Here is a 13,225-nt window from a genome sequence, read left to right on the forward strand (position 1 = left end):
TTCGACTTACATGTATTCTTGATTATGATCTAAATAAATTCGATCTAAATAATTAAATTCGGTTATGTCTAACATGAAACTCTACGTTTTCTTTCTTTACATTTGCTTTGACAATAAAAAAAAGATGACCCATGTTGTTATGCAGTAATTCATTTATTGGTTTTACAACTTGAGTTTACAACCTCGCACTGTATATATTTCTGAAAACAAAAGGCTACTTTCAATTCATAGGAAGAATAAATGTATTTATCTTTCTCGATAACACTTGTAATAATATACTTTCAAAAAAGAGCAATATGTTCCTTTTTTTAATGTTGCAGTGCAACTTACATCTTAGCTACACACCGACAGTGTGCTATGAGGCGCACACCTCAATGACACAGTGGAACCCTGGACAGCTTAGACTGAATTCGTGTTCAATGTTTCATAACATTGTGAGAACAATTACATTCCGAATAGCCTAAATGAAATACATTCTACAATACATGTACTGCTAGTCGTAAAATCTTGAAAATTGAGAGCAACAACTTGAGAGTAACAATTGTGGACACTTTGGAACTGTTATGGTAGCCAACAAGTGTCTCAAGACAAGTAATTAAACATTAAGGGTGAACCTCATAATACTGTACATGTTGTAGTATAATGTTCTACTGTATCAAGGGTTCAGACAACAAAAAGGCCTTTCAGGTGTCAGGACAGTCACTGCTCGATGGTAGTTCTGGTTAAAGCAATGTCCTGCCAAGAGTAAGGATACAAATATTAAGCGGCACAAAGGAGAACATTTTAAAGACAAGTTTATACCGTTACAAGGGAGCAAATGTCTAAAAAGAAACAATCCAGTTTGTCAGTCTGCAAAGGGAGGGTTAGTAAGGAGGTCATCACTTGTTTTGCGCAGAATGCAAACATATTGAAGTCCAACTTCCAAAACTCCCAAACAAATTCCCAGATAAATAATTGAAGCCGACTGTTTCAGGAAAACCCTTGAAAACAAGCCCATACATTCACATTGGAAGTACACAAAGATACGGAAAACTGAAGACGTGAGCAAATAAGTGAACCTGAATCAATCCCTAAGATCAGGAGGTAACGCTGGAACAGCTGGAGCCAAAACAGGCATTCAGAAAACGCAATGCTTTTTGAATTTTATCTTATTTTTCTAAGAAAAATATAAGTAAAAAGATTCTGTGCAGACAGAATCTAAAGATTGCATTCACAAGTATATAGTTCACAGTTTTAAATAGAGGGTGCTGCTATGCAAACATAATTCATATTTTTTTTACATATTTATTTATCAACCCCAATGGCACATGTACATGTTAACTATCATGCAGCTGTTGAATTTCAAAAATAAATCTCACCAAATCTTCAATGTCGATGGATAAAATCATTGTAACCGACAGAGACATATCAATAATGTAGTTTTACTAAATAATACCTGTGGAGGTGTACTGTAAACTACATCGTTTGACTAAAATAAAATGTACATAAAAAATATACATATTGAACTGTACATGTTAAACATGCAACATTCAAACATTCAACAAAAATGCATTATAAAACCCTACCAAGCTTTGCAAGCTGAAGTCCAAACCAAGCAAAACTCTGTCCCAGCCTCAGTGTTCCCTACACACATGATAACACAGACTAGACACTTAGACACTCTTCTCTGAGTCGCACAGTATCTGGCCCTGCAGGAATGTGCATTGTTGTAAGAATGATGTTCATGGCCTGTTGCTACATACCACCCTTGTCAAGCAGCATTAAAGGGAGAAATGAAAACCCTAACAGAGAGAAAGCGTCTTTCCTTCCGAGCAAGGAATGAAACTACCGTAGACACAATCAAACAAGGAGAAACACACTGCGAAAAAAGCCCCAAACTGTTTGCATCGTTGTGTCAGTTAGTCCTCTTTCCATCTATCATTTGTTTGCATTTTTATTTTAATTTTTTCTTAAAGAAGAATGCTAGTTTCTCTTCAGGCATGCAGAATTGAAGCTCTTCCCATGTACCTTATGTACACTATGACTCTGTCTGTCCACATCGAACAGTGATTGGCTTGTTATATTATCTGCTGTTAGCAGTGAGGGGAGGCCCTGGCTGAACAGACATCTGAGAGGGAGGAGGAGAGGGAGGAGGAGGAGGAGAGAGAGGGGGAGGGATGAGGAGAGAGAAGGAGGAGGAGTAGAGGAGGAGAGAAAGGGGGGGAGGGAGGGGGAGAGAGAGGGAGGGAGGAGGAGGAGGAGAGGGTCAGGACTGGAGCTCCTCAGTCTCAAACGTGAGTCTCGATGAAGGAGTGTGTGTGCGTCATGACAGGGGGGGAGAGGGGGGAGAGGTCCGAGGGCTGCAGATGAGGCTCTGCTGGGGTCGAGCTGAACTCGCAGATGTCCAAGAACAGCTCCTGGTGCAGCTGCTTCCAGTCCTGGAACATCTGGGACGTCAAAGCGGGGTTATCCAGAACCTGGCTGATGACGGCCAGGTCACCCTCTTTGGCCTGCAGGAAACAAGGCATGATCATTGAGGCTCAAACCATGTGTCACTTTCTAACCACAGTCACCCGTCAACGGACCAACCAATAAGATGTCAAGTTCTGGTCACGTGATCGAGGGGTCTTATGTTATGAAAATCCGTATCGGACTGGGTATGAAATCGGAATATTTTGCATTTTCATTCGTCAGACTCGAGTCTGCAAAGGCTTTCAGGAAAGTCCAGAGGAAGACGTCACCTTCAGCGTGCTGCGCAGGGCTCGTACGCGGTGCAGCCTGTCGTTAATGACGGGGTCGTTGCATCGCTTGACGAAGGAGGAACGGAACTCCTGCTTGGTGGAGGGTCTCTGGTGACCCAGGGGGGACAGGCTGGCCTGCTCTATGGAGCGGTACAACTCCTGGTAACCGTCCACCTGGTCGTGACATCCACGCTCTCTGGACCGGGAATCTGGAGGGAAAAGACCAACATACCAACGTGGAATCGGATCATTGCAACTCAGGGAGTCGTTTCTATCCTCCCTTGGCTGTGAACTCGCCAGGAAGCAGGTGTCGAGGCTGTAAGGAACACAAGGTGAAGCTGGGGATGACGCGCTGTAAGAAGCAGGGGAAGAGGGCTTTGGAACCTACCGGCCTTCCCGTGGGGTTTCCTGCCGTTGTGCTTCCTAACAGGCACCTCGTCATCCTCCCTCCTCTCCCCCGGGGGTACCGCGGGCCTCAGCCCCTGGCTGTCGGCAGCCTCCCTGTTCCTGGGGAGGCTCTGGCTGCGCTGCTTGTGTGTGTGGCCCTGCAGGCCCCGGCCCAGCTCCTCCAGGTCCACCAGGGGGAAGGGCCCGTCCCTGTCAGGGCAGCGGTGTCTCTGGGCCGGCAGGGTGGCCTGGCGCCGGCGCTCTGGGGACATGAGCAGCTGGCCCAGGCCCATGTAGCCGCTGCCGTAGCCGGCGTCGCTGTCGCCCGGGACAGTCTGGAGGAAGTGGAGCCCAGAGCTGGTGAGGGGCGTCTCGATCAGGTCCTGCCAGGACCGACGCTCCCGGTGGGAGGAGTGGTAGGAGGAGGCGTGGGCGCTGCCGGGCACGTCCGGACGGGAGTCCTCGGCTGAAGAGTGGGAGTAGGTGGACTCACTGGAGAAGTGACGCTCAGGGAAGGGACTGGAGGAGTTCACCTAGGGAGAGGAGGAGAGGGGGAGGGGGAGGAGGAGAGGGGGAGGGGGGGAAGCAGAGGAGGAGAGGGGGAGGGGGAGGGGAGGAGAGGGGGAGGTGAGGTGTGGATGTGGTGAATGTTTCTCTGTGTGACGTTAGCAGGGCTGCCAACTTTTCAAAAAAACCTTGGAGTGAGATTTGGTTCGGGCCAACCAACATTTTGCTGCGTACACAGCCCCCCGAGACAACATTTCACGTGTGTCTTACCCCTATGCTGCTTCAATCCGTGTGCCTGCGCCTCGTCCATTACTGTTTACAAGGCGTTGCCTTCTCAGCGTGACAAAATACAAGGTGTGGGGTGAGAGCGTGTGTGAACTCAGATGATGTGAGTCAGATGGCTGTGCGGTGAGGGAGTCGGGCTAGTAATCAGAAGGTTGCCGGATCGATTCCCCGCCCTGCCAAAAAATGACGTTGTGTCCTTGGGCAAGGCACTTCACCCTACTTGCCTCGGGGGGAATGTCCCTGTACTTACTGTAAGTCGCTCTGGATAAGAGCGTCTGCTAAATGACAAAAAACTTAAAATGTAAATGTAAAATGAACTGGTTGAAATGCATGTCTCACGGCCAATGCTGCGTAGGAGCTGCCAGCCCTGGGTTAGTGTGTGGATGTGGTGAACATGCACATTTGAGCAGCAGGACCCGACTTACAGAAGGGGGGCGGTGGTAGGTGTCAAACTGCGAGGACATGGCCTCCTGTTTCAGGGTCATGGAGCCGTCCATCTCATCCTGGTCGCTCTCACTCCAGCAGTCTGACAGGACACAGCCCACCACACACACTCAACAAGCTACTCCACATCGTTCACAGTGGACTTCTCATCCTCTCAGGAAGTCTTGATTTGCAAGAAAACAGAGTTGGAGACGTGCTGTGTGTCATCGAACGTAAACTCAGACCCCCTCACCTTCGTCTGGACGAGGAACCTTGTCATCAGGGGTGTAGCCGATGGCTGCCAGCCCCAGCCGGTTCATCCACCTGGGAGGAGGAGAGGAGAGAGGGGACAGGTGACCTCAGGTGAAGAGGACTAACCGTCCACCACACAGCTGTTTAAGAACGGGCTTTCCTGAGTGGGAATCCTCCCAGAAATGATCCACGGTTTGGACGTCATGCGAGGGATAGAAAAACCAAGGCTGAAGGGAAGTTTTCCTCACCTGTTCATCTCCTCCAGACAGTCTGTGGCAAAAAAGAAACTCTTGATTTTGGGATGACAGGCTTTGAATGCACTGTGAGGGGAAGCAGAACAAAAACATCATTGTGTTACTACGGGAGACGTCTTGTTACTACGGGAGACATCCTGTTACTAAGGGAGACATCTTCAGCATCCCTGAGCTAGTTGGTATGTGTGTAGCAGAAGACGTGAAGCCTGGCCTAGTCTGCTCTGGTCCCTGCTCTGGTCCCTGCTCTGCTCTGGTCCCTGCTCTGCTCTGGTACCTGCTCTGGTACCTGCTCTGGTCCCTGCTCTGGTCCCTGCTATGGTCCCTGCTCTGGTCCCTGCTCTGGTCCCTGCTCTGGTCCCTGCTCTGGTCCCTACTCAAGCCTCTCAGATGCAAACAGACATGCGCTCCCTCTGTCATGTAGTCGTGTAAGTACACAAGTGTTGTCTGTTCGCGCTCTCTCGAGACCTCCATGGCTTCCACAACATCCCCGTACAGCAGAAAGGTTTTCCTGTCTGAAGCTGTGTTTGTTTTGTCTTTCAGCATATTGCGTAATATTTTCTTGCATAATCCCAAGAGATCTTACTGTTTTCTCCGGCATTCGATGGCCCGGTCTATCCGGAACTCTGGCAGGCTGATGAATCCTTCAGCCTTCTCATCCTGGGTAGCGTGGGAAGACAGAGAGGAGGTCGGAATTATCTTTATTGAGGTTTGTATCATAGACATAATTATAAAATCACACATCATACAATATCTTATTACTGAGTGCAGAAGGAACAGCATCAAGAAGCACTTCCTCAAATGGCACTTTGCTTGGAATAATTCAGTAATATGAGCAAACTCAGAGAGTGAAATCTGTTTTAGCAATATAATAATCAAATCTGTAATATTTACGAAAACGTCAGATGATGCTTGATATAAGTTTCCGTGCAGTTGCTATGGGCCCTCTGTGACACAGCTCAATGTCGTCACACCCCCAACAGAAGGGTTGGGGACGGCACTCTTACATTCTGGTTGGTGTACCAGTACAGGGACGACTCCTTCAGGATGAACCAGTACTTCTTCCACTTCTGGGTGAAGTAGCCCTTGGCGTCCTTCTTCTTCCAGAGCCAGCCCTCACAGTCCCCATGACCCAGGTCCTTACAGGAGATCCTCCTCCGGCTGGCGCTGGTCAGAGAACCTGGAGAGGAACACGGCGGGGCTGAACAACCTTGGACCCTCAGGTTCATCCCTAACGCCACTGACGTTTTCAATAAGATTTTTTTGATAAATGTCATTTAATAGGAAGTGTTTATTTTATTTTGTTATTTTTGTTTTTCTTTGTGTTGTTTGTTTGGGCCTCTGTCTAAAGACAAAGTTCTACCCTTATGGGGATGGGCAAAAACGTTTTTTTTTATGACTTGAATACACTGACGACAGAACTAGGATCATTTAGAACCCCACGCTCAACACTACAAAGACCCCCCACCAGCTTGGAGAAAGTCCACCTGAACAAAGACTGAAGCTGGAGTTTGGAGGTAGAGAAAATCTTACCTTTAGTTCTCCTCTTGGGCTTAGTCCTCAGAGAGGCGTAGTGGAACGACTGCAGTCAGAGGTCAGAAGAGCTGGTTTAGCACCACATGAGTAACAGGTGCTGTATTTGTGAATAAGTGGTGCTATGCTGTGTTAGTGGATTAAACATCCTTCGGAGACCCTTCACAATTACCTTCCTCATGGATGGTCCTCCTTGCCTCTCAATGCCAAAACTAGCATACCTGAGGGAGAAGAAATCCAATCAGGACTGGGGATGAGACAGCCAATCAGGATCAGTCAGACAAACTTCTCTGAGGGCTTGTCTGAATGTCTGTCTGGACACGACTGATCCAATCTCAAACTAAACTTTTCATGGTTTCAAATATTTACCTCAACCACATTTTTTTGCCGCTTCTGTCGAAAAGGAAATCTAGCTCAGTGAGGGAAGTGTTTCTCAGATGGTTTTACAGCAAACGAAACCACCGTGGGTTTGGCAGGAAATAAGAGTTGAGCTCGTCTCGGCAAGACTTGTAGGCCAGATGAGCAGAAGAGAAACTGCAGTGATGATATGCTCAGACTGTGGAGATCTTCACTGCTATACTGAGCTCTGAAACCACCGTTCTGTTTTAGAGATAGTTTATAATAGCACTGTGTAACAGTGTAACAGACGTGGAATTGCAAGTTCCGTCAGAGGTATACGGGCCACTGTCTGCTACGAACGGGAGTCGAACTCACCACCTCTGACTTCCCAAGGGCCACCACTACCAACTACGCCAATGAAAAGCTAGCAATTTGTTGACGCGGGTGGCCTGTTACATACTTGAGGAGTGAGTTTCACCACACACCGGCTACACAAGCAATGCTGTCACTGCCTACCCAAATAATGCATTTGATCAAACTTATTATATTTTAGGAAGCATCGACTATTACTCTCACACTCATCTTTAAACAATATTAAAACAAATCTCATCTGCCTTTTTTTTATGTCAAGTTTATACAACACCTTGTTTTTAATATTCATTAATTAATATTATGAGCTGTTATCCTTTCAACCTTGTAAGCAGTTAAGATACGATGACTTAGCCAGTCTCTCACCTGTCTGTGTCTGCTCTCAGTGTGTCTCCAACTCTCTGTGGAAGGAGAGAGAGAGGAGAAAGGTAGAGAGGAGGTATAGAGAGAGTAGAGAGGTAGAGAGAGTGACAGGCAGAGAGAGAGAGAGAGAGAGACAGAGAGAGTGACAGGCAGAGAGAGAGAGAGGCAGAGAGAGAGTGAGAGAGAGGGGCAGAGAGAGTGACAGGCAGAGAGAGAGAGAGGCAGAGAGAGGCAGAGAGTGACAGGCACAGAGAGAGAGAGAGGCAGAGAGAGAGTGACAGGCAGAGAGAGAGAGAGACAGAGAGAGAGAGAGACAGAGAGAGGCAGAGAGAGTGACAGGCAGAGAGAGAGAGAGGCAGAGAGAGAGTGACAGGCAGAGAGAGAAGTGAAAGATCACAGTGAAAGATCACAGATTACTATCATGTCAGGAGGACGCCTGTGTTTCCTGCTGTGCCCTGCAGACACAGAGCAGAGGACGCCTGTGGAGGCGGGGCCTGGTGACATTTCACTTGCATCGTGTTCTAATATAGTAACCCCAATCCTCCAAAAAACCCAAACGCTTCATCCACAATAACAACCCGCCTCTCAACACCTGTCACACAACCCTGCTCCTTCACAAAGAGATGCAGGAACCCTGCTCCTCCACAGAGAGATGCAGGAACCCTGCTCCTCCACAGAGAGATGCAGGAACCCTGCTCCTTCACAGAGAGACGCAGGAACCCTGCTCCTTCACAGAGAGACGCAGGAACCCTGCTCCTTCACAAAGAGACGCAGGAACCCTGCTCCTTCACAGAGAGATGCAGGAACCCTGCTCCTCCACAGAGAGATGCAGGAACCCTGCTCCTTCACAGAGAGATGCAGGAACCCTGCTCCTTCACAGAGAGATGCAGGAACCCTGCTCCTCCACAGAGAGATGCAGGAACCCTGCTCCTTCACAGAGAGATGGAGGAACCCTGCTCCTCCACAGAGAGATGCAGGAATCCTGCTCCTTCACAGAGAGATGCAGGAACCCTGCTCCTCCACAGAGAGATGCAGGAACCCTGCTCCTCCACAGAGAGATGCAGGAACCCTGCTCCTCCACAGAGAGATGCAGGAACCCTGCTCCTTCACAGAGAGATGCAGGAACCCTGCTCCTTCACAGAGAGATGCAGGAACCCCGCTCCTTCACAAAGAGATGCAGGAACCCTCCCGCCCTACAGAGCCGACCCAGCGCTACCTTCAGACCCCCCGTCAGCGTGTCAGTCTAGCGGCTGGGACTCACGTGGTACAGAGGCACGGTGTGGCTCTCAGGCAGTGAGAAGGGCAGCCCTTCGTGGGGTCCTGACTCAAGCCTGGCAGGAGGCACCAGGAGGGAGGGGCTGATGGGGTAGGAGGGGCTGATGGGGTAGGAGGGGCTGATGGGGTAGGAGGGGGCTGATGGGGTTGTGACTCTTCTTGCGCGAGCGTCGTCCTGTGTCGCGCTTCGACTCCCGCGACGCGTCCGGCTCCTCCTGGATCACCAGGATCTTGTCGTCGCCCAGGTAACGCAGCAGAGGGCTGTCGGAGTCTGGAGGGGAGAAAGAAAAATGGAAAAGTAGAAAAGAGAAGAATGATTGAATCAAATGTAAAATGAAAAGAATTGATGTTGTTTGATCGTTTTGACGTCAAGGCCTTGAGCTTTGTCGATAGGGACGTTTGTTTTTCTCTTCATATTAAAGTACATGTTCCAATTGTGAAACTGGTGGTTGAAACTGGCAGCTCTGAGGAGCTGTTTCCATGACGGTTCCCCGCAGAACCAACCATCAAATGTACTTTTACCGAGCGGGCCGCAGAGGGCACCGTGCAAGCCCATTCACCAGAGTGAAGGATAATCATTTCTTTTTTCTAATGTTTTCCTGGAACGAGTGGTATGATTACGACCCTGAAGTAACAACAAGGCAGGGTCTTCTTTCAGAGCCGTTAAGCTCATCAAAACCTCATTCATGGAGCCACAGGTAACAGCATACCTAACGTTCAGTCCAAGGGGGGGTCTCTCTAACCAGGTATATTTCATTTCTAATCCATTGGCTTCCTTTATCTCAGTTTGGAGTTTTGGAATCGGTTAGCGTTGTGATTATTACAAGGGAGACTTGGAAGTGTCATCCAATCAAAATACTTGACTGAAAATCACCGGCCTTAATGAAAGTTGTCAGTCACGTCAATGTTCCCTATCCCTGGTTCTTCAGAAGGCAGACCCTTTCAGAATCTCTCAGACCAATAAACAACAGGAGAGCCCCGACGTTCTATTTCAGAACACTGTTGCCATGACGAACAATGTACTTGTTACCAAGGATAATTCGCTCGTTTGCTGAAGCCGCGTTCTCCGACAGGTAGTGCGCGCCGCCCGCACGCGTGCGTGCTGAACAGCGGGGTGTAAAGCGTTGGATGCTAACAAGGGAGAGATGGAGTTACAAGGTGCGCAGACCGGGGCAGTGAAAGAGGCCATGCTGGATGTGCGCGAGAGCGAGGGTTAAGGGCGAGCAGAGAGGAAATTACCGCTCAGCAAATTAACTCAGGCCGAGTGTGATTAAAAATTATTTTTGTGAAACTAATTTGCACTTACTGTTGCATAAAATTAAGGTTGCTTTGGAACAGTTGGTTCAATTTTCAGAAGACCATCAGGACTTTTGAAAATTTAATGAGGATCCAAATTGCCTCTTTTTTTTGTGTCCTCCCACAGACTGGAGAAACCCGATGCTGAGTGCGTGCGCTAAGGACCAAACGAGCAACTCGTCTGCTGAATGTAATCACCCTCACTCACTCTCTGTCACACACACACACACTAATGCCTTTATTTTCTGTGATGACTCTCTTTGAGGATGCACAAGGTAGACCGAGGGCAGGGTTCAGAGGATGACCTCCAGTGGACCCTCCCCATCACCACCCAGCTCCCAGGGCTGTGCAGTGGGGCTGGTCACACCACAGCGGGGAGCTCACAACTGGAGAGGCATGAGAGAGGAACCGGGTTGAAAAGAGTCCATATCAAATGTAATAGAATCTAATGAATATGCATGTAATCGGCCATGAAGTCCCTCCTCAGGCAGAGCGGTCCCAGCTGAGGTAGGAAGGCTGTTTGGGGGAGGGGGTTTGGGGGGTACAACACTTTGACGGATGTTGGAAGCTTGGCGCAGAGTAAAACTCTGACAGTGAAACATGGCCGTTTCTTATTGGGTGTCATGAATGGAGGGGCGGGGGGTGCGTGTGTGTGTCGCTGGTGAGCGAGCGGCAGATTGCGAGACAGGCCTTGGACGGCCGTTTGAGAGGGACAGCGACAGGGTCTTTATGACCTCATTGGCAGGGGGACGTGGGGGTTGTTAATCTAATACCCCCACCTCCTGCCGCTCTCTCCACCTCTACCCCCACCCCCCGCACACGCTCCACTCCCCACATCCCCAGGCCCACACCCGCTGTGTGGAGGAGGGATGAGACTTGGGAGGGAAGGTGTTGGGAGAGGACACAGGCAGAGCACCACAATCTGTTCCTGCCACCAGAGCTTGCAACTTCTCATTTCCTTTTTTCTTATTTTCACTCTAAAAGGGAAATCCACATCCACAGTCAGTGTGGAGTACAGACATGACCCACTTTGACACGCTTGCCTGTCTGCCTGCCTTCCTACTGTATCTGAACGTCTGTCTATCAACCTGCCTGCCTGCCTGCCTGCCTGCCTGCCTGCCTGCCTGCCTGCCTGCCTGCCTGCCTGCCTGCCTGTCTGTCTGTCTGTCTGTCTGTCTGTCTGTCTGTCAGCCTGCATATCTGCATATTTGACTGTGTTCCTACTTTATCAGCCTGCCTGCCTATCAGCTGTCCAGCCTATCTACCTGTCTGCATCCCTAAAGGTGCTCCAGATATCTAACAGACAGAACTCGAAAGACCATGACTGAGAGTTGCAGTCATGAAATTAGAGGACAGGTGCCTCCAATGTTACATCTCTTTCATCCATCCTCCCTTCTTCCTCCTCCTCTTCCTCATTTCCTCCTCCTGCTTCTCCCTTCCTACCTGCCTGCTTCATAATGTCTCCAAATCCCCTCAGACCTCCTTTCCTCCTTTCTTCTCTTCCACATCTCCTCCTCCTCCTTTCTTTTTTCCCACCTTCATCTTTTTGTTATTTTTTTCTCTCTCCATCCCTACCTCCCTCCCTTTCTCCCTTCCTTGCTTCCTTTCGTTCTTCCTTCCTTCCTCTCCCCTACCCTCCTTCATTGCTCTCCCTCCCCTCCCTTCCCCACTCCCTCCCTCCCTTTCTCCCTCTCTCTCCCTTAATGTGGAGCTTGTACATCACCGATCGTTGAGCAGAGGCATGGTGTCTGCTGTTTCGAAGGTTGCCCTGACTTCAAAAACAGGCTAGGAGGATGTGTGAGATCTGCATGGAGCCACCAGGTGATCCTACACACTCTCATGGTGACCTCAGAGCTGATCTTAGGACAGTTGTTTGGGTTCCCTCTGATGGGCTTCACCGGGGTTTCTGAGTGTGAGATCTGATCCTGGTTCAGCAGGTGAGGACAGGAAAGGAGGGCCTGCGGTGAAACAGCAGGAGGCTGTGGTACTGCCTGGGGCTGTGGAGAACACCCACTGTTAGTGAGCCTGTCTTACAGGGGGGGCTGGGAGAGGACCTGTCTGATAAGGGGAGCTAAGACCTCTTACCACCCTGCCTCTCCTCCCTGCCTCCCCAGCCAAGACACTGCCTCTCCTCCCTGCCTCCCCAGCCAAGACACTGCCTCTCCTCCCTGCCTCCCCAGCCCAGACACTGCCTCTCCTCCCTGCCTCCCCAGACCCAGACCCTGCCTCTCCTCCCTGCCTCCCCAGCCCAGACACTGCCTCTCCTCCCTGCCTCCCCAGACCCAGACCCAGCCTCTCCTCCCTGCCTCCCCAGCCCAGACACTGCCTCTCCTCCCTGCCTCCCCAGACCCTGCCTCTCCTCCCTGCCTCCCCAGCCCAGACACTGCCTCTCCTCCCTGCCTCCCCAGACCCAGACCCTGCCTCTCCTCCCTGCCTCCCCAGACCCAGACCCAGCCTCTCCTCCCTGCCTCCCCAGCCCAGACACTGCCTCTCCTCCCTGCCTCCCCAGCCCAGACACTGCCTCTCCTCCCTGCCTCCCCAGACCCAGACCCAGCCTCTCCTCCCTACATCCCCAGACCCAGACCCTGCCTCTCCTCCCGGCCTCCCCAGCCCAGTGAGCTCTGGGCTGGGGCAGCTCTCTGCTCCAGCTCCCCCTGTGTCCTCTGTGGTTCCGTCTCTTCCACCAAAAGTAAATTTTTAATGACACACTTTGTTATGTGGGTCCACAGGGGGCCCTTAGCTGCCGCGATCTAATAAAGAGTCTCCCTGCCTGGTCCCTCCAGAACGGACTTCATTAAAAACCACAGCGGAAAAAACAGGGGCCTTTGAAGTTCCCATTCGTGGCTGTGCCTGTCTGCCTAAACTGCTTTTTTATATTTGTCTGTCCATCTGTGTGTTTGCTGTTTTATATGCTGTTACCCTGGTTTATGTCGATGGCTGTAAACAGACGTGATATGAGGAAAGGACGTGAACCACACTGGGCCACTTCAGAACTTCGGGAGGGTGTGTGTCTGTGTGTGTGTGTCTGTGTGTGTGTGTGTGTGTCTGTGTTTGTGTGTCTGTGTGTGTGTCTGTGTGTGTGTGTCTGTGTGTGTGTGTGTCTGTGTGTGTGTCTGTGTGTGTGTGTGTCTGTGTGTGTGTGTCTGTGTGTGTGTATGTATGCGTGTGGTTGCGTGGGTGTGTGTGACATCAGACACAAACATCAAGCCGTGTGTGTTTGTGTGT

The 13,225-nt window shown here is 50.2% G+C and overlaps 1 protein-coding gene across 1 annotated transcript; it reads right to left on the reverse strand.

The window, feature by feature from the left end:
• Positions 1–146: 146 nt before the first annotated feature.
• On the reverse strand, positions 147–11,456 carry LOC124468248 (connector enhancer of kinase suppressor of ras 2-like). Its single transcript, XM_047020908.1, has 13 exons — positions 11,444–11,456; positions 8,859–8,975; positions 7,433–7,541; positions 6,531–6,579; positions 6,359–6,407; positions 5,833–6,005; positions 5,412–5,485; positions 4,823–4,894; positions 4,576–4,646; positions 4,325–4,425; positions 3,109–3,640; positions 2,721–2,929; positions 147–2,489 (listed from the first exon to the last, which is right to left on the reverse strand). Exons 1-13 carry the CDS (start codon positions 11,454–11,456, stop codon positions 2,268–2,270), a joined length of 1,791 nt encoding a protein of 596 aa, XP_046876864.1. The 3' UTR covers positions 147–2,267.
• Positions 11,457–13,225: the final 1,769 nt, after the last annotated feature.

Source organism: Hypomesus transpacificus, chromosome 5 (assembly GCF_021917145.1).
Source record: "Hypomesus transpacificus isolate Combined female chromosome 5, fHypTra1, whole genome shotgun sequence".
Classification (NCBI taxonomy): Eukaryota; Metazoa; Chordata; class Actinopteri; order Osmeriformes; family Osmeridae; genus Hypomesus; species Hypomesus transpacificus.